Source organism: Triturus cristatus, chromosome 5_2, assembly GCF_964204655.1.
Source record: "Triturus cristatus chromosome 5_2, aTriCri1.1, whole genome shotgun sequence".
Lineage (NCBI taxonomy): Eukaryota > Metazoa > Chordata > Amphibia > Caudata > Salamandridae > Triturus > Triturus cristatus.
Genome location: NC_140588.1, coordinates 1133751136 through 1133771084, shown reverse-complemented (window position 1 = coordinate 1133771084; position 19949 = coordinate 1133751136). Strand labels below are relative to the sequence as shown.

Genomic DNA, 19949 nt, shown 5'->3' with positions numbered 1-19949 from the left:
TTGGGAAACAAACTTGCACTGGCAGCACTTCTTTTGTCTTCATTAATAGCACAGCCTTTATCTTCTCCTTCTGACACCAGTAACACAGGATCACAACTCCTAGGGTTGAGAACAATCCCCAAACTCCATTGATCCCTCCAACCCAGCACATTCACACCCTTGACTGCAACATATTTTTTTTTAAACACTCTTTATTGGTTTTCCAGTTACATCCAATACAGAGGGTTATAATTGAACAGTGTTTACATTATTTCTCATCATGTTTGATGATGTACAATTTCCTGTGTACAGGAAACATTCATTTAATCTGAACAAATGGTGGTCGGTATACATTTACATAGGGTTACCCAAGTGGTACAGATATTTAAAATATAGGCAAACTTCTAACTAATGTAAACTAACTAACCCCCGCCCGCCATCCACTTACGTTCTAATAATCTTTTCCATATCGAATTATTGTTTCCGTCCTGTGACATTTGCATGAAACTACAGGCTATTGTGATAGTGTCCCCTAGCCCAGTCATCTGTGCACTGTGCTCTTGTGTGCCATTTCACTACGATGATCTACTGTGTGTTCAGGGTGCTAGATGTGTGATCAGAGGCTATGCCTTTGAAGGCTTCCAGCATTACATCCCACTCCATAGATATCTGATTCTTCCCTGGGCCTCCTCCCGGAGTATGGCTGCACTTTCAGCCCCACCCCAGCGCAACATTTCGCTTTGCCAGGTGTAGGCTGCAGGAGGTTTTGCCAGCTTCCATCTCATAGTTATGGACCTTTTTACCAGGATGACTGCAAGGTCGAGGAAACAGAGCTGGACTATAAAGGAGGCTGGACGTTTCCGGAGACCTAACAGGCACCACAACAATGAGTCCTCAATACAGAGGTGTGTGGCTGTTTTTATGTGGTGGATGACCTCTCCCCAGAACCCTATCAGGCGCAGACATGCCCGTAACATGTGAGCTAAATCTGCTTCCATCAACTGGCATCTAGGGCAGTGATGTTGCGTATTTGGTTCCATCCGCTGAAGGCGGCCTGGTGTAAGGTATGCCGTATGTAGTATCATGCATTGTATAAATTTAAACTTTGCGTTCCTGGTCACTTTTTCAGGGTGTTCCAATATGTCTGCCCATGCTCCTGTCTGTTATCTCCCGCCCTGCACGCTCCACCCATTTAACTTGTAGGCCATCGAGAGGCACCGCAGCATGTGTCCGTACTCCCACATATAATCATTTGATGAGGTGACGTCCCTGCCCCATGTATTACAGTGATTTGACTAATTTGTGCATCTGGGGCTCCTCTCTCGGGGGGCCAGTGTTTCTTCATGTAGTACAAGATCGCCGCATGTATTTATAACCCTTCACTGCAACATGCAATTTAATATGAGCAATGCATCCCTTGAATTCTATATCAACTTCCTCATACCCCTCCATGTCAATCCTTGAACCATCAAAAGCCTTTGCAACAATGTCCGATTCCTTAAAATCATTGAGACCCAGAATGCCTTTGAAACGATCAAGGAAAACATATTTGGTAATTATAATCCAGGGAGAACCAGCATCTGCCATAAGCTCTATCTCCAAACCTAAAAAAGGTACCCAGCACTATGGTGGTTTGAAACAATGGGGCTGTCTCCCGCATCTCCAACATCCGTAATAGACTACAACATCCCACCATTACATCCATTCACTCTGTCATCCATATTATCCTGTTTGATATAGGAAACTTTACCTCTGCCAAAACTGTCCCCTACTGACATGCAGTACACTTCTCTTTGGTGTGAACTGTCCCCTTGGTTTGTATGTGTGTGTGTCTCCCAATGACTTCATTTGTGCCACTGTGCTTTGTGGTGCAGTTCTTTGTCCAGGGTCAATGTGTCACTCAGTGCATTTCCCCAATGGGTCATGTGTGATGTTCTGGTGCTGTTTGTCAGTCATGGTTGCTGCTATGCAGTTCAACTGTGTGTGCTGCCCAGTCCTGTGGTCAAGTTGTTTCCACCTTTGTGTCCCAGACTTGTGCCTCTATTGGGTGTTGTGTTGGATGTATGTGTGTTGTTTGTGTTATTGCTTCACTTCCTGGGTGTGCTGTTGTCTTTATGCTGTGCTGTATGGTGTTGTGTGGGTTGCTGTTCTGACACTGATGTCTGTGTGTGTCTGGTATGCTTGGTGTGCACACACAGCTTGTTGTGCTTGCTGTGCTGTGTGTATGTTGCCTTGTGATTGCCTGTTGTGCATCCCCTGATGTCGTGCTATGTTTGCTATGTGATTGTTCTGCCTGTGCATCTGTTTGTTTGCTGTGGCTGTGTTGTTCTGTGATGGTGCACTTCTTGTGTGTGTTGTGGATGTCTGTGCATTGTTCCTGAGTAATGAGGTTGTGCACTCCTGTTGTGTCTGTGTTCCCATTGCCTTTCCCCAGTTTAGCTGCACAGGGCATGTCTGTTGTTGTTGTTGTGGCTCTGTGTGTGTTTTAGTTGGGTTATGTGTTTGTCTGTTGTATTTGTTTCCACATTTGTGGTGGCATCCCTGTGTGTGTGTGATGTTTGTGGATGAACCCAGGGTGTGTGGTTGTTTGTGGGTGTATTGCCTGTCAAGTATTGCCAGCCTTCAGTGTGTTTGGCACTGGTGTTGCGTGCTGCTGGTGTGAGGGGATATGTGTGTAGATTTTTACTGGTGTTTGTCAGTTCTGAGGTGTGTAGATGGTCCCTGTGTGTAGTGCTGCTTGTGTACTCCTGTGAAGTAGTTGTATGTATGTGTGGCTGTTCCCAGTTTGACTTCAGGTCCTTCCTTTCATCCTTTCATCCTTTCATCCTTTCATCCTTGTGCCTATACATGGTTTGCCTTGCTGTCTCCCTGTGTGGTTGCACTGAGCTGTCTGTGGTTTGATTTCACTGACTGTACCAGCCATGTGTGCTTTGATGGTGTTAGGGTGTTGTGCTCTGTTCCTTGTGTTGATGTGATGTATACATGCTTGTTGTTTGTCTCCATGGCCTTCCATTTGTGTGCAGCCCACTTTGGTTTCCCTGTTTGTTGTGCTCCATTGCTGTTGGCATGTGAGGTGTGTATGTGTGTGTGTGTCAGTCTGTGATATGTATGTGTGACTGTGCAGGCTGTGTGTCCATTTGGATGTTGATTCCTTGTGTGTGTTCATTTGTTGCTTGTCCTCATTGCTTTTTCCCTGAGTGTGGTGTAGTGTGTTTCCCTGGCCCTGTGCTACTGTGCTGTGTGTTGTGTGTTCCTGTGCAGCCACTCCTGCATTGTGTGTCTCCATGATTGTTTGTTGTGTGGTGCAGGGTATGCATTGCCCTGGCTTGTTGTTGTGCATGGGGTGCACAGGGGGGGGCACATGGCATGTGCCTTCATAGGGTGTGCTAGTGTGTGGGTGTGGCCCTGTGGTCTTTTCTGCCCTGCCCATGCCTGGCACTGGCCCTGCCTTCTGCATTGCGCATGTATTTGCTTGTGTTCGCCGCTGTGGTGACGTGACCGGGACATTGCTGCATGGTGGCAGTAGCTGTGTGTCCAGGATGCAGCGGGGTGCATTTGTGGCAGGTGGGTGATGTGTGGGTGCCCTTGGGGATGTGTCCCTATCCCCCTAGGATGTCTGATGTGGATTTGGACCCTGTGTCAGGCCGTGGGTTATGTGTTGTGTGTTGTGTTATTGCGTACCTGCGGCGGCGTCCGCGTCGGTCCATGAGTTCCTGGTGATATAGCACCAGAAAGACGTGTAGAGCTGGTTCCATTGCGGTCGTTTCCGGGTGGTGTGGACCGGGACTCTGGTTTCGTGCTCCGCTGTCGAGTTTCCGCCGTCTCTGGTAGGGCGGTGTCTCCGCTGCGGTGCATCTGCTTGCTTGAGTCATCCTAATTTGTGGACATCATTCCGCACTGCGAAGGGTCTCCATTGGCTCCCACCGCCGCGGTGGCGGCCACACTTTGATGGCGGTGCGCGTCACACCGCGGCGGTCGGGAATTGGCCTATGTTTGACCATACTAATATGGCGGGCGTGATGTCCGCTGCTAGCGGGCGGAAAAAGGCATTTCACCGCACCGCCAGTGCGGCGGTGGTCCCACCGCCCTACATCCTATTGGCCCTCTTAGTCTCAGAGGAATATACAGAGAATACACAGTATGACGTTTTCAATAATATTTATTGAACCAACGTTATTCTTGCAAAAAATACGTGTGCTGCATTGATGAGTAGACAGAAGCAAATAAAGGAGACTACAAGCACCAAAAGAGTGAACCGTAGATACATTTCTACCATGATGCTGAATTAATGAATATATGCAGGCAAATATGAAATATGGTAATCTATCGCACTCCTACGATGTGGACACTACTCTGAGTGTACCTAGAGTGTGTATGGGTGCAGAGCCAAGAATCCGCCCTAGGGACGACCCAACTTCATTACCAGATGGGAGAGAGGGAGGTACACCATCTTGGTCTTGAGTTGGACACCCCTCACGGAATGTCAGACCGGTGCGTGGTGATTTCTCAGTATGCAGGGACCTTCGGTGTTAGCAGAAGTGCCTCCTCTAACAATCTATCTAGATGTCTATTATTTATAATAAAAAGCAGCCTTCTCGATGTGGGCACTAGATTAGTGATGTTATGGATATGTAGATAGCACAGTCGCCCCGTGGATGAAGATAGGATGACTCTGATACCTAGTACCTGAGCCAACAGGCCGAGATCATGGATAGGAGCATCTACACAACCATTTGCAAGTGCGATTATAGGCTCAGGTAACCCAGCAACTAGACCATAGGGTTCTGATGTTTATAGCAAATTGGAACAAAATGCTCGTATTTTGCAGTCAGTCTGCCTTACAAAGGCAGTTTAAAGCTCTCTTTGCCATCAGCTTCTTATAGGAAGATTCTCATAAGTGGATACCAAGGTGGAAAACTGGAGAAGAATGGGACACTTACTCAAACCCTTTAATACTCGGGTGAATTTATGAACAATCTGCGTTGGTAAGAAAAAGAGGATCTTCATATATGAAGAGAGTCATCAACTTGAGGCAGTTAAAGAGTTGGATTCTGTAGCGTGTAACAAAATGGATAATCTGCTTGGATGCATGATGCACAAACATGACCCCTTTACACATCTGTACCTGAAGGACATGTACTTGATGGCTCCTGAATGGGAACCTCCCTGCAGATCCCGGTGGTTGGTTAGACAAGGGAGTTCTCCAGTCTGCGTGTGCCCCTTGAGGTGTCTTCTACCTCTCCAAACACGCGGCATCCTTTCACAAGACAAAAGATGTACATATGCTAGAATAAGAATGTGACGTGATTTTCATGACCAGGAGAAGGATGCACTGAAATCCAGTATTTGTGAGAACTCCACAATCCCACAGGGAGAAAGAACTTGGGTTTCAGAGTACAAATAATCTGTTGGCTTCCGCCCATTCCGGATGGTAAAAGGTTTGCTAGAACTGGCAACTATGGCGAGCGGTCCCTTTTGTAGCTGCGATCCGCCCACCATCGTAATCTGCCCCTTAGACTTCTAGAACAGGTAGTAGGGGCAGAAATGCAGCCTCTTATTGATTTATAGTTGTGCAGCGTAGCACAATGCTGTTACCAAAGTATTTGGATCCGTTTCAGGTGAGACAGTAGGAGGAGAAAACTCCAGTTGAGAACCTGCCATTACTGCTGCAGGATTTTCGAAATCAAATATCGGCACTGAAAATGTACCTGCCATGTGGGCCTCTTATCAATGCCAAGCCCACATATCCGGTCTGCTCAACACGCGGGATGGGTGGTGGAACTCTTTCCATGGCAGAGTTTCACTTTCGGACACTGCCAGACTTCCAGGCCAGTCACCCACTCTAACCTGAACCAGGACCAGGTCTGGCAGCAGCACCTCCACACCCTGCCAGACTTCCAGGCCAGTCACCCACTCTAACCTGAACCAGCACCAGTTCTGGCAGAATCACCTCCACACTCTGCCAGACTTCCAGGCCAGTCACCCACTCTAACCTGAACCAGGACCAGTTCTGGCAGCATCACCTCCACACTCTGCCAAACTTCCAGGCCAGTCACCCACTCTAACCTGAACCAGCACCAGTTCTGGCAGCATCACCTCCACACTCTGCCAGACTTCCAGGCCAGTCACCCACTCTAACCTGAACCAGCACCAGTTCTGGCAGCAGCACCTCCACACCCTGCCAGACTTCCAGGCCAGTCACCCACTCTAACCTGAACCAGCACCAGTTCTGGCAGCATCTCCTCCACACTCTGCCAGACTTCCAGGCCAGTCACCCACTCTAACCTGAACCAGGACCAGTTCTGGCAGCATCACCTCCACACTCTGCCAGACTTCCAGGCCAGTCACCCACTCCAACCTGAACCAGGACCAGTTCTGGCAGCATCACCTCCACACTCTGCCAGACTTCCAGGCCAGTCGCCCACTCTAACCTGAACCAGGACCAGTTCTGGCAGCATCACCTCCACACTCTGCCAGACTTCCAGGCCAGTCGCCCACTCTAACCTGAACCAGGACCAGTTCTGGCAGCATCACCTCCACACTCTGCCAGACTTCCAGGCCAATCACCCACTCTAACCTGAACCAGGACCAGTTCTAGCAGCATCACCTCCACACTCTGCCAGACTTCCAGGCCAGTCACCCACTCTAACCTGAACCAGGACCAGTTCTGGCAGCAGCACCTCAACACCCTGCCAGACTTCCAGGAAAGTCACCCACTCTAACCTGAACCAGCACCAGTTCTGGCAGCATCACCTCCACACTCTGCCAGACTTCCAGGCCAGTCACCCACTCTAACCTGAACCAGGACCAGTTCTGGCAGCATCACCTCCACACTCTGCCAGACTTCCAGGCCAGTCACCCACTCTAACCTGAACCAGGACCAGTTCTGGCAGCAGCACCTCCACACCCTGCCAGACTTCCAGGCCAGTCACCCACTTTAACCTGAACCAGGACCAGTTCTGCCAGCAGCACCTCCACACTCTGCCAGACTTCCAGGCCAGTCACCCACTCCAACCTGAACCAGGACCAGTTCTGGCAGCATCACCTCCACACTCTGCCAGACTTCCAGGCCAGTCACCCACTCTAACCTGAACCAGGACCAGTTCTGGCCGCATCACCTCCACACTCTGCCAGACTTCCAGGCCAGTCACCCACTCTAACCTGAACCAGGACCAGTTCTGGCAGCAGCACCTCCACACCCTGCCAGACTTCCAGGCCAGTCACCCACTCTAACCTGAACCAGGACCAGTTCTGGCAGCAGCACCTCCGCACTCTGCCAGACTTCCAGGCCAGTCACCCACTCTAACCTGAACCAGGACCAGTTCTGGCAGCATCACCTCCACACTCTGCCAGACTTCCAGGCCAGTCACCCACTCTAACCTGAACCAGGACCAGTTCTGGCAGCATCACCTCCACACTCTGCCAGACTTCCAGGCCAGTCACCCACTCTAACCTGAACCAGGACCAGTTCTGGCAGCATCACCTCCACACTCTGCCAGACTTCCAGGCCAGTCACCCACTCTAACCTGAACCAGGACCAGTTCTGGCAGCAGCACCTCCACACCCTGCCAGACTTCCAGGCCAGTCACCCACTCTAACCTGAACCAGGACTAGTTCTGGCAGCATCACCTCCACCAGCTGACGGCTGAGACACAGGAGCATCCACTGGTCAAATATTCGCCATTTGCCATCATTGAAACCCTTAGTTAGCCACCAGAAGGATGCAAAGGTTTGTCCACTACGTTTTAAATAGATTGATCTTCCTCGTTGCCAAGTTCATTCTCAAACTATGGTAGAAGAGGTTCTATTTCTCCACTTTCATGTCAGGCTAAAATGTTTCCAGGATGTTGCATATTTAAAGCAGTGCATAGCCAGTTTGGATTTCTGAGTGGAAGCCACGGGTAAAGTGAGAGTTAATATTCCTCTTTTGCCCTCTGTTGTTGGAGAAAGATTTAACGTCAGCACTATCTGTCCTCTGAGCATCTTCTGATGAAGTTAATGGGGTGTCTCTTGTTTTTTTCAGATGCTTTCATCCAGCAGATGTCTTCGTGTATGTTAAGCCGGCTTCTCATCGCAGCCTCCATTACTGTACTTGGGATTCTTTTGTTTTCATGGACTGTTTATCTCGTTAATGAGCAAAGTAAGTGTCAAATAGTGGGACATATCTAGGTAAGACAAATGTGCTGCGTAGAATTGGCTGATTCATGGCAGTTCTGCATGGATTTCCGTCAAAGGTGTCTGAATATTTTACATTGGATCATGAACTCCAGTTTTACTAACTTCAGTGTAGCCAAAAAGGCCTCAGTGAAGGACAGCACTAGTGCAAACTTTTCACTATTGTGTATCAGAGTTTAATTCAGGAGACACCATACTACATGAAAATCAGGCCTACACCTCCACATGTGCACAAGCACACACCCAAACATGGCTGCTCCAGCATTCACGCCTGAGATGCTTCACGTGCTTAGAAGCTGGACCACAGACACACATACTGAAAGAACATTGCAGGACGATAGGTTAAGAAGTTGTCAAGTGTCACCGACCCAGAGAAACACCCAAAGTCAGCACAGTCTGACTATTACCTTAGCAAGCAGAGGCTATCCAGGACATTTGGTAAATAGTACTTCTTATCACTAAATAATAGACACTGCTGGCAGGCAGAGGCTGCAAATTATGGGAACCACAATTTGGAACTTCAAATTAACATGTTACTTCAATGAATTGTGTTATGCGTCCAGGACTTGCTTCCGCACACATGTACTTTATGCAGTGATGGCCGAGAGAGCGGCTGCATTTCCATGTTGGCAGCCCACGGCCTCCGCTTGTCTGATGCCTGGCAGCCCGAGCTCGCTTGGGCCGTCTCAGTGTCAGCTGAGAGCTGCAGTCAGGGATCCCGGGCCGGCTTGCTCGGGCAGCGTCAAGACCATGGTGGCCCCCGTGGGGAGTCCTCGGGGTCAGACTCACGCTTAGTTGCAAAACCACAGGACTCATTTTACGGCGAGCGGGCTCAGTGCAGAATTCAACTGCCGCCCGGTGTCTACCCATCAGCAGCAGGTTATGCAGACATAATATCGATTTTTTTATTATCGACCTACACTAATATCAAGTTTTGAATATCGTAGGGACAGAATATCGATGCCAAGACTATCGGTGACCAGAATATCGACCTTAAGGTAAGTAATGTTGTTTTTTTTTATATCGAAGTAAGTAATATGGAAGTCAGTAATATCGAAGTAAGTAATATCGTTTGCAAAAATCTCGTTGTTAATAATATCGATATTTATATTAGTGTTCTGTATTTTAGTATGTATTTTATATGTATGTGTTTAACACTTTTTGATATGTTTTTTAATTATTTTTAAAGATATGTATTAAATGTTTAGAAATTAGTAAAAGAAATGTAAAGTGATTTTTGCGTTTTAGTATAAGAGCAGGTTGTAGGTTTAAAGGGGAATAGAGTGGGAAGTAATGTAATTATAATTAATTAATATTTTTCATTTATTGTCATTGATTATTAATGTATTGTTAATTAATTATTAATTGTTAATTAATTATTATTAATTGATTAATTTATAATTCTATTAATTTTAATTGATTTATTATTATTTTTCATTTATTGTTATTTAATTTATTGTTAAATAATTAATTGGTAATTATTTTTTATTAATTGGGTAATAGATAATCACATTAAGGTGCCGATTCCGATCCGGGAAAAAAAATTACCGTAGGACTCGTATCCGTATTCTTTTACGTACGAGTCGTAAAAGTCCCGTACAAACGGCGAAGTACCATTCATACTGTAAAAATACATACAAATCGTATCGGGGAAAGTCTACGAGACGTCCCCGGACGGTTTTACGTACAAGTCGTAAAACTGAGGTCCGAGCGCACAAGTCCGATCCGTACCGGCGTCCCGAATACAAAAGCGTATGGAAAACGTCCCGTACGGAGCAAATTTTGTACGACCCCTACCCCGGGTACACTTGGGCCCGGGGTACGAGTCGTACAGCTCTCCCACCCCACCCGCGCATGTCCATGCCGTACACCTCACCCCAGCACCCGCGTATGTACGCGCCGTACCCCAGCAACCGCGTATGTATGCGCCGTACCCCCACCCCAGCACCTGCGCATGTTCGCGCCGTACCCCCACCCCAGCACCCGCGTATGTACGCGCCGTACACCAGCACCCGCGTATGTACGTGCCGTACACCCCACCACCCGCGCATGTTCGCGCCGTACCCCCCACACAGCACCCGCGTATGTACGCGCCGTACCCCAGCACCCGCGTATGTACGCGCCGTCCCCCCACCCCAGCACCCGCGTATGTATGCGCCGTACCCCAGCACCCACGTATGTACGCGCCGTACCCCCCACCCCCAACCAGGTTAGTTTGAATATATTATTGGTCAAATAATATTCCTGAGAGAGATAATTCCGAGTTCATTTGACAATTTAAAAGCAGCTTGCAATGTTAAAAGGTATAGTGTAAATAGAGAAATAATAATTTTACGAGTCATTTATTTGGCTAGCATTGTTTCATTTTTCTGTCTTCGTGAAGTTAAATGCAAGCATTTCTTTCTTTCGAACGCTGCATTTGACTGGAGAAATTCCTGAAGGAGCCTTTGAGTTTAACCCACTTAAAATTAGAAATGCAGGCATAATGTGAAGGCCCTTCGTCAAGCCGACATTAAGGGCGTGAATTCAAAAGTCTTTGAACTCGTCAGACGGAGGCTTCCGTTGACGGGTTCCTTAAAGGAAATCAACCGGAACTAATTTAACTTTAACGCTGGCACTTGCTTCGTGCAGCGTGTAACTGGAAACTTGGCATTAGCGCTGTCAGGGAGAAATACTGGCTAGCGCGAATTAACTTGCGAAGCAACTTAAAGCAAAGCTTGACACTGCAGCCTTCAATTCCTGTTTACGTGGTTGAGGGAAGATGATTTTAAACGCGTCTCTTGGCAAATTAACGCGTGCAACCTTAAAACTAATTAGAGAGAGCTTGCGCATTACCAAACGGTACAACACCCATTAGGTTCTTAGAAAAAACAATAAAAGGGGTGATAGGCTTAAGATCCTTCCCTCATAAAACTTAAATAAGACAGTTGGAATTTACGGAGAAGCATTTCTCCCGGGCTCTGCAGAATAGGCAGACAAAAGAATCCATCATCCTGAGACAACCATTCCAGGCTTCACCAGTTCTCTTCTAGTGAGTGGAAAAAGGAGAGAGACTTATAGAACCACATTCATATACATTAAAAGAGACATACTCACCATTGATTTTCTCTCCTCTCAACTATGCAGAATCAGAACAAAGAGAAGGCCTGTAAAGGAAAAAGAACAGAGTGAAGACTTCACTTAGTGTAGAATTACGCACAAGAGAAGTATGAAGAGTAGCAAGCCCAAAACGCCATCCTGGTAAGATGAGTTATCTATAGATTTTAAATACAGTAAGTTTTGCGAAAGTACAGTTTATAATTTGCATAAATGTTTTAGCCAGAAAAAGAAGAAGAAGAGCGTAGAAGACGAAGCAGACTTGGCAGAGTTTTGGAGCTGTCTCTTCTTGTCCCAATCCCTTTCCCCCCCTTGGAACTTACCTGCAAAGGAGTCCTGATCCCTGGCGGGGAGTTCTGAGAGGGGCATAGGTACTTAGCATCATTCTGCTCCTGTGCAGCCTTACGCCAGTTTTTGATACAGCTCTGACACATATCCCCTCTACACATACACACACACCAACACATTCACACCCACAACCATCCACACCCACACCCCACACCATGCCCACAGACAAGAATCCAAAGTTCACAAGGGAGGAGCTGGACATCCTTGTCAACGAAGTCATCAGAGTCGAGCCACAGCTCTTTGGAACATTGGTCAGACAGACTAGCATAGCTGAAAAAACACGCCTGTGGCAGAGGATCGTCGATCGGGTGAATGCTGTTGCGCCCATCAGAAGGACCAGGAATTAATGCCAAGCCAGGTGGTACGATCTGCGGAGGGCAGTCAAGTGCAAAATGAACGAGGACAGGAGGTGGGCTGCCACGCATTACCATCCCTGGGAGGAGAAGGTGATGGCCCTGCTTCCGTCGGTGGGAGTACACGGAGTCGAAGGAGTTCGAGAGCCTGGTGAGTACACAAACAACTTACGTAACATGGGGGGAATGGCATCCACACCCCAACTACAACAAATGCACTCACATACCCCCAAGCCCTCACCGGACACAACCACACTCCAAAACAACGCTCATGCCACTAACATGAGTATGCCTCATTCACAAAGCAAGGCCATGCCATGTCCCAGCCTACACAAACCACAAACCCAAGACAGGATGTCCGTGATGCTGGGAGGGTGGGGATCACTAAACATATTGTACAACTCAGAAACAGATACCATTGCCCTCAGCCCATATAGCCCAGCTACATACCCATGCACCATGCGCAATGCACAGGGCCTGGCAAAGTACTGACAAGGTAGCTGACACTTGGCCCTGCTGTAGCCAGCACAAGGCCCTCCTGTGACAACTGCAAACTCGAACACAAACACAACAAGCTCAGATATCTAGGACTGGAACTCACACTCACTGACATGGCAGCATGCGCCATGGGGGGACAGATACATCACCTGGGAGACCCACTGCCAAATCACACCACACCCACCAGCAGGCACCGTCAATCAATCAACAATCGATCAGGGTACTTGTAAGGTGCGCTACTTACCTGTCAGGGTCTCAAGGCGCTGGGGGGGGGTTCCACCACTGCTCGAAGAGCCAGGTCTTGAGGAGTCTTCTGAAGGCAAGTAGGTCTTGGGTCAGTCGTAGGTGGGTTGGGAGGGTGTTCCAGGTCTTTGTGGCGAGGTAGGAGAAGGATCTGCTGCAGGCGGGCGTACGTTGGATGCGGGGGACAGCTGCGAGGGCGAGGATGCCGGGGCGGAGCTGGCGAGTGGGGGTGTAGAAGCTGAGTCTGATGTGAAGGAAGGCTTGACCAGCGGTGTGGAGTGCCTTGTGCGTGGGTGAGGAGCTTAAAGGTGATCCTCTTGTCGATGTGGAGCCAGTGCAGGTCACTCAGGAGGGGGGTGATGTGGCTGCGGCGGGGGGCGTTGACGATCAGTTGTGCGGAAGCGTTGTAGCCGCAGTTGGTGTTTGGATGGGAGTCCTGCGTAGAGTGCATTGGCGTAGTCCAGTCAGCTGCTGACGTGGGCCTGTGTCACTGTTCTACTTGTTTAGGTCGGGGTCCACCAGTAGATCCGGCGGAGCGTGCGTAGGGTGTCGTAGCAGGAGGAGGAGACGGCGTTGATCTGCTTGCGTGTTTAGTGGGTGTCGGTGATGTCCCCAGAGCGATCGGCCACCAGGAGTCGTCCCAGGCTGAGGGTGTGGTCCGAGGATGAGGACCTCCGTCTTGTCCGAGTTCTGTTTCAGATGGCCGCTCCGCATCCAGTCGGCGATGGCCCTCCGACCCTCGTGGATGTTGGTTTTGGCGGTGTGAGGGTCCTTGGTGAGGGAGAGGATGAGCTGGGTGTCGTCGGCGTAGGAGATGTTTTTGAGGTTGTGGTGGCGGGCCACTTGTGTGAGGGGGGCCATGTGGATGTTGAACAGCGTCGGGCTGAGGGATGATCACTCACCCCTTACACAAGCACACACCCCCGGGGCAGCCAATGGAGTCACCCACTCTCACAATGGACATGTGACACAACAAGATCAAGCCACAGCCAAAAAAGCATCCAAGCCCAAATTCGACATGTCAAACACCCTGGAGAATATTTCAATCAGTCCTATGCAACATATCCATCCACAAGTGAACATTGATGTGAATGCTAGGCACATACAACTACCTGGAGGAACTGTGGCAACTAGAATATGTATGAAACATGGATGTTGCATGAAACAGCATTAACATTGTCACTCTCATACACAGGGCAACGTCACGGATCACCCCCCAACAATGGGGGGGAAGTACCACAGTCCCGGGAGGAACCTGATCCCACCGGCAGCAACAACTCACAACACTCTGCGGATGACCCCAACCCACCTGGCCCCTCTGGTGTCCAAGCCCCTGCAGCACCTGCTTCAGGTACATCTGTGCCAACCACCACCCCCATTACTGCCACATCCCAGGAGACACCCAGGAGCCCTGCCCACACTGAACAACTGAGCCAGTCTGACCTGAAGGGACAAGGTTCGCCGGGCACCCAGGAGGAGGCAGCCAACACAGACACTGCCATCCCTCAGGGGTCCCGTAGACCCGATGTACCCACAACGGCAGGCCAGGCTCGTGTGGGCAGGGGTGGTGGGAGTGGAGGCAGGCGGAGGCGAGAACCTGACCAGACAGCTGAAGGGACCGGTATGTCACACGTACGAAACATCATGGAGGCATACCGGCGTGACACCAGGGCCATCAGTCAGGTAGTGGCGACCCTCACAGACATTAAGAATCAGCAGGCCGAGCAACACGCCAGTCAACAACAACACCAAAGACGGATGGAGGCAAGACTGGCTGAGCTCCTGGCGGTGCAAAGGGACATGAGCCATTCACTCCGTCGGATCGCCGACAACATGGGCATCCCTCCCTGTGACACCAGGCGCAGACCAGCACCAGCCACAGGGAGGGAGGAGGAGGAGGAGGAGGAGGATTCGTCCGACGGAGCCTCCCAAACATCGTCAAGGTTTGCATATGAGGGTCCCCGGAGGAAGGTATGTCGTCCACAGAAAAGACAGTGAGAGGCAGCGGACCATCCACATCTCCCAGGTCACCTGGCCTGGCACCTGGCCTTCATGCGCAACAGCAGCACATCATTGACTGACATTCTCTGCCACATGAACTTGCTGGTCACAGTCTGACCAATGATGACCAACACTGTGGTCTGGACTCTGATGACTTCAAATGCCAAGGATCCCATCTCCCCCTGTGAACTTTGGATTCTATGCACCCGGCAGAGCACCTTATTTTTTCTACCAAAACATGCACCCCACCGACAATAAAACTATTTATTTGTCATGAGATGTTGCCGTCATTCTGCATTAGTCCACAACATACGTGTGTGTAAATGTCAAACTATGCCTGAGTGTTGAACTAACTCCAGCCATCCATACCCTGGGATCTGAGTCCGGTACAGGACACACATGGGTCACAATGTATCATCCGATACAGCCTGGGATCCCAATACTCACCCGTGATGGCCTCAAGCTGCTGAGGGGGGGCTTGAAATACTGTGCGGACACACCAATCAGGAAGAGGATGATGAAGGCCTAGAGGTCATGGCTCATGTGGAGGTTCCCAGGGAGGGAGTCCCAGGTATGTTTGTCCAGGCGTGAGAACCATCTTGTTGGAGCCGGCCTCGTGGCGTGGTCCTGTTCCCCCTCGCCCAGCCGCACGAGGTCCCCTGCACCTCGGGGCTCCTCCATTTTGGATTGTACGTGACTCTGCGCACCAGCCTACGTGACCCCGCTCAACCCGGCCTCGGCCCCAGCCCAGCCCCGACATCGAGGCACCAAGAACTGACCAGGGGGTACCACGTGAACACTTCACCACTCCCGGCGGAGGGCAGTATCGATGGGACCCCCAACCGTCCTCCCACACCTAGGTGCGATCGCCCTCCAGTTCTCTTGGGCCTGGCGCCTCTCCTGCTGGGCGTCTGGCCTCTCCCAACCCGGCCTCTCCGCCCCCCCGGGCACAAGGGTCCGGACATCAAAGGGCTCCAGACCTATATCTGGGGCGACCCCGCAACAGGATGGCAGTTGTATCCCGGAGTCAAGAGCCCTGCTGATCGGATCGTGGTTGACCCTACGGAGAAAGACATCCTGAAACTACGCTCTGAGCCCTGCTGACTACGTCGCGGCTCCACCGTGCTTTAAGACCTTCACGAACCTTTGGGGCCCTGCTGACGCTGTCGCGGCCCGACCTTGTTGAACTTGCCATCAGAGCCCTGCTGACCTCGTCGCGGCTCAACCGAAGCGGACCTACCATTGGAGCCCTGCTGACTGTGTCGCGGCTCGACCCAAGCGGAACTACCATCCGAGCCCTGCAGACACCGTCGCGGCTCCCCACGTCCGAGCTGCTTTGAGACCAGCACCTGCCGCTCCGATCCCCGGAGCCACCTTCGGCCTGACGCAAGGTCTGGCGCAGAGCTTCCCCGTACCAGGCTGGTACTGAGACTGTCCCGCTACCCTATCCCCACAGAGACATTGAGACTCTTGCTGGATCTCTCGATCCCCCTGTAAATATTGTGCTACTATTGATAAAGAGCCTAGATAAGCAACTAATACGGAGTCCTGTGTGGTGGTGTTACTGAGCCTAGTACGATCATAGGAGAAGGACCTCTCCTAGGAGGCTTCTCAGCGGTGCTCGGCTACGACTTGCGGTAGGAAGGCGCCCCGGAGTGGTCCCCCTGACTCCCCGGTGGTCCTCCCTCCAACATTTGGTGGCCAGCGATGGGATCCGAGCCAGACGCAATCGTACAGGCAAGTAACGCACCCTCTGCCTAACCAGACGAAAAAAGAAAGAGAACCATGAGCAGCCAAGAAACAACCACGACCGCAACCTTCCAGCAAGAAAGGTTGGAGGAATACACCCACAAAGAACAAACAATTCTGCAAGGACAAAGGGATCCCAACCACAGGATTGGGCACCAAGGAAGAAATGCAGAAAGCCCTGAAAGCCTGGGCAGAATCCGACACCACTCCACCCCAAGGCGAAGGGACCTCGGCCCGGGACGAAAACCTGCCGCCGACCATGACCCTGGCAGATGGGGGGACGAAGCATTCCGGAAGCCGGCCTATCCCACGAAGAAATGCGAGAACGGGAGAGAGTCCGGACGCACGAATTGGAACTCGCACGACTCCGGCTGGACGGTGAACTCCTGCTGGCGGAGAAAAAGTTGGCCTTGGAGCAACTACGACTGCAGGAGGAAATCGAAGAGAAGAAACGGCACCGAGAACTAGAAGAGAAACGGCTAACCCTCGAGCACGAGAGGGGCCTCAAAGAACTCGAGCTGAAATCTAAAGCGGGGGAGACCACCACCCCCGGGCCCAGAGACGCTCCGCCACTGACCGAGCCAAAGGTTCATATCCCCAAGGATATCATCAAGGAGTACTATAAGAACGACGACATCCAGCAATGGTTCCGAGCATACGAGGTAGCCATGACCTCCCATCGGGTACCCCGGAAGGATTGGGGCGCCGGCCTATGGGGAAGGTTCCTCAGCGAGGGCCGGGATACCCTGCTGCAACTCCCAGACGCGGTGATGACCTCGTACGACCACATGAAAGAGGCCCTACTCACTCGCTACGGACTATCCGCAGAGATGTACCGGCAGCGCTTCCGGGACTGGAAGAAGCTCCCCGGTACCACCTGGGCCGAGTACGTGGACTTCTTCAGTAGAGCCTTTGAGGGGTGGATAAAAGGGAGCAAGGTCACCTCTTACAACGAACTGTTCGACCTCATTGTCTGGGAGCACCTCGCCAACAACTGCTTTGTCGAACTAAGGCAACACCTCCTTGACAGCAAACTGACCGAGCCCCGGAAGCTCGCCGCCGAAGCCGACCGATGGGTCAACACCCGGGTCCCCCGGAACCCCGTGGGGGACTACCAACGGAGCACCACGGGACCACCTCGCCAGCGAGGCGGAGGAGGAGGGTCCAACCGCAGTCGAGAATTCCTGGCCGGGCCGCCCCGAAGCCCGCCCCGAGGGCAAGCTGCCAACCACACGTCCCCGACCCTGGTCCGTAGGGGGGACCCCATCACCAGGCCTGAACCCCGACCGACAGTGACCTGCTTCGGCTGCCAACAGACAGGCCACTATGCGAGTGACCCAGCCTGCCCCGTGAACCGGCGTAACGGGACCGCTGGGCCCCCTCCCCGACAAATAGCCGCCCCAGCTCTGGGGGAAGGAGAAGAAGAGGAAGAAAACCCCGACGTGGGATCCCCCGAGTGGGAGCCGGCTGCCATGTCACTCGTATGCCTGGGCACCCGAGAAATGGTGCCCCGAGCCCCCATCCCGAGCAACACCCAGAAGTACCAGCAGTGGGTCACCATCTATGGGCAACGCGCCGAAGCCCTCCGTGACACTGGGGCCAGCGTGACCGCTGTCCGCTGCCACCTGGTGACCCCCGAACAAATCCTGCCGCATGTCCTATGCCCTGTCCGGACCGCGGACAACACCGAAAGCATGTGCCAGATGGCCCGGATCCCCTTCGAGTGGGGAGGAGTGTCAGGCACCCTGAAAGTAACTGTCCGCGACGACGCTCCAGTGGACTGCCTCCTGGGAAACGACCTGGAGAGCCCCCCCTGGGCCCAGGTGGAGCGCCGAGAGCATCTGGGGATGCTAGGGCTGCCCGAATGGGCCTGCACCACCACCCGGTCCATGACCGCCCCACCAGCCACCGCTGCAGCTCCCGTCGAACCTGCGGACCCAGAACTGCCACCCTCCTCCGGCACGGAGGAGCCTGACGAGGAGGCCGAGCCATCCGAGCTTTCCCCCGACGAGGCCGCCTCCCTCATCGAGATCTCCGAGCTGGCACAGTGGCGCCACGACGGGGGCCCCACCCGCGAACAGTTCCAACAAGAACAGAAGACCTGCCCGTCCCTCGAAGGGGCCCGACAGCAAGCGGCCGCCCAGGCCACGGGGGACCCCACGGGGACCCACTGGATCTATTGGGACAATGACTTGCTATATAGCGAGCAGAAAGTCGCAGAACTAGGAGCCGGCCGTGTGTTGGTGGTTCCCCTCCGGTTCCGAGAATTCCTCCTGAACCTGGCGCATGACGTGCCCCTCGCCGGACACCTCGGGCGAGACAAGACCTACAGCCGCTTGGTGACCAATTTTTACTGGCCCCGAATGCGAAGAGACGTGGACCACCACTGCCGGTCCTGCCAGACCTGCCAAGCCAGCGGGAAGACTGGGGGTCGGGTCAAGGCCCCTCTCCAACCGTTTCCAGCCGTCCACACCCTGTTCGAAAGGGTAGGGATCGACATCGTGGGGCCCCTCGACCCCCGAACCGCCCTGGGCCACCGCTTCATCCTGGTACTGGCCGACCATGCCACCCGATACCCAGAGGCCATCCCCCTCCGAACTGTGACAGCTCCAGTGGTGGGCCGGGCCCTGATGGGCATCTTCTCCAGGGTGGGGTTCCCCCGAGAAGTGGTGAGCGACAGGGGCACGAACTTCATCTCGAAATACATGAGATCCCTCTGGCAACAATGTGGGGTCACCTACAAGTTTACCACCCCTTACCACCCCCAGGGGAACGGACTGGTCGAGAGGTTCAATAGAACCTTGAAAGGCATGATCAAGGGCCTGGAAGAGCCCCTGAGGAGGAAGTGGGACGTCCTGCTGCCATGCCTCCTGTTCGCCTATCGAGAGGTTCCGCAGAAATCCCTGGGCTTCAGCCCATTCGAACTGTTGTATGGGCATCCCATCCGAGGGCCCCTCAGCCTGGTCAAAGAGGGATGGGAGGCGAACGTCCAAGATGCCCCCCCCGACGTCTACAGGTACCTCTTGACCCTGCGAAACCAGACCCGGAAGTTCCGGGCCCTGGCAGAAGCCAACCTCGAAGCCAGCCAAGAAGACATGAAGCGCTGGTATGACGAAAATGCCTCGACCATCGAGTTCGAGCCGGGCCAGCAAGTCTGGGTCATGTCGCCCGTGGACCCTTGCGCCCTTCAGGACAAATGGACAGGGCCCTTCAAGGTGGTTGAGAAGAAGAGCCCCGTCACCTACTTGGTCGGGTCCTACACGCCAATCGGCTCAAGCCCCACTTTGCCCGAACTGAACTAAGCCTGCTGCTGGCTACCGACGATGGGGGTGAAAGCGACTCCGAGCCCCTACCCGACCCCCTGGGGTCCTCGGACCAAGACGGATCCGTGGAGGGCGTCAAACTCTCCACCACCCTGACCCCGGAACAGCGCCAGGACTGCCGGCAGCTGCTGCAACCCTTCGCTGCCCTCTTCTCCCTCACGCCCGGGGTGACCCCCTGGTGCGT

The 19949-nt window shown here is 52.3% G+C and overlaps 1 protein-coding gene across 4 annotated transcripts in view; it reads left to right on the top strand.

Annotated features, from left to right (window-relative positions):
* LOC146829902 (butyrophilin subfamily 1 member A1-like) overlaps window positions 1-19949 on the top strand; it is an 837898-nt gene that overhangs the window by 226153 nt on the left and 591796 nt on the right. For all 4 annotated transcript variants that reach the window (XM_085608543.1, XM_085608542.1, XM_085608546.1 and 1 more), the window contains one exon: window positions 8003-8119. In XM_085608543.1, the coding sequence (XP_085464669.1) occupies window positions 8003-8119 (117 nt within the window). The remainder of the gene's footprint in view (window positions 1-8002; window positions 8120-19949) is intronic.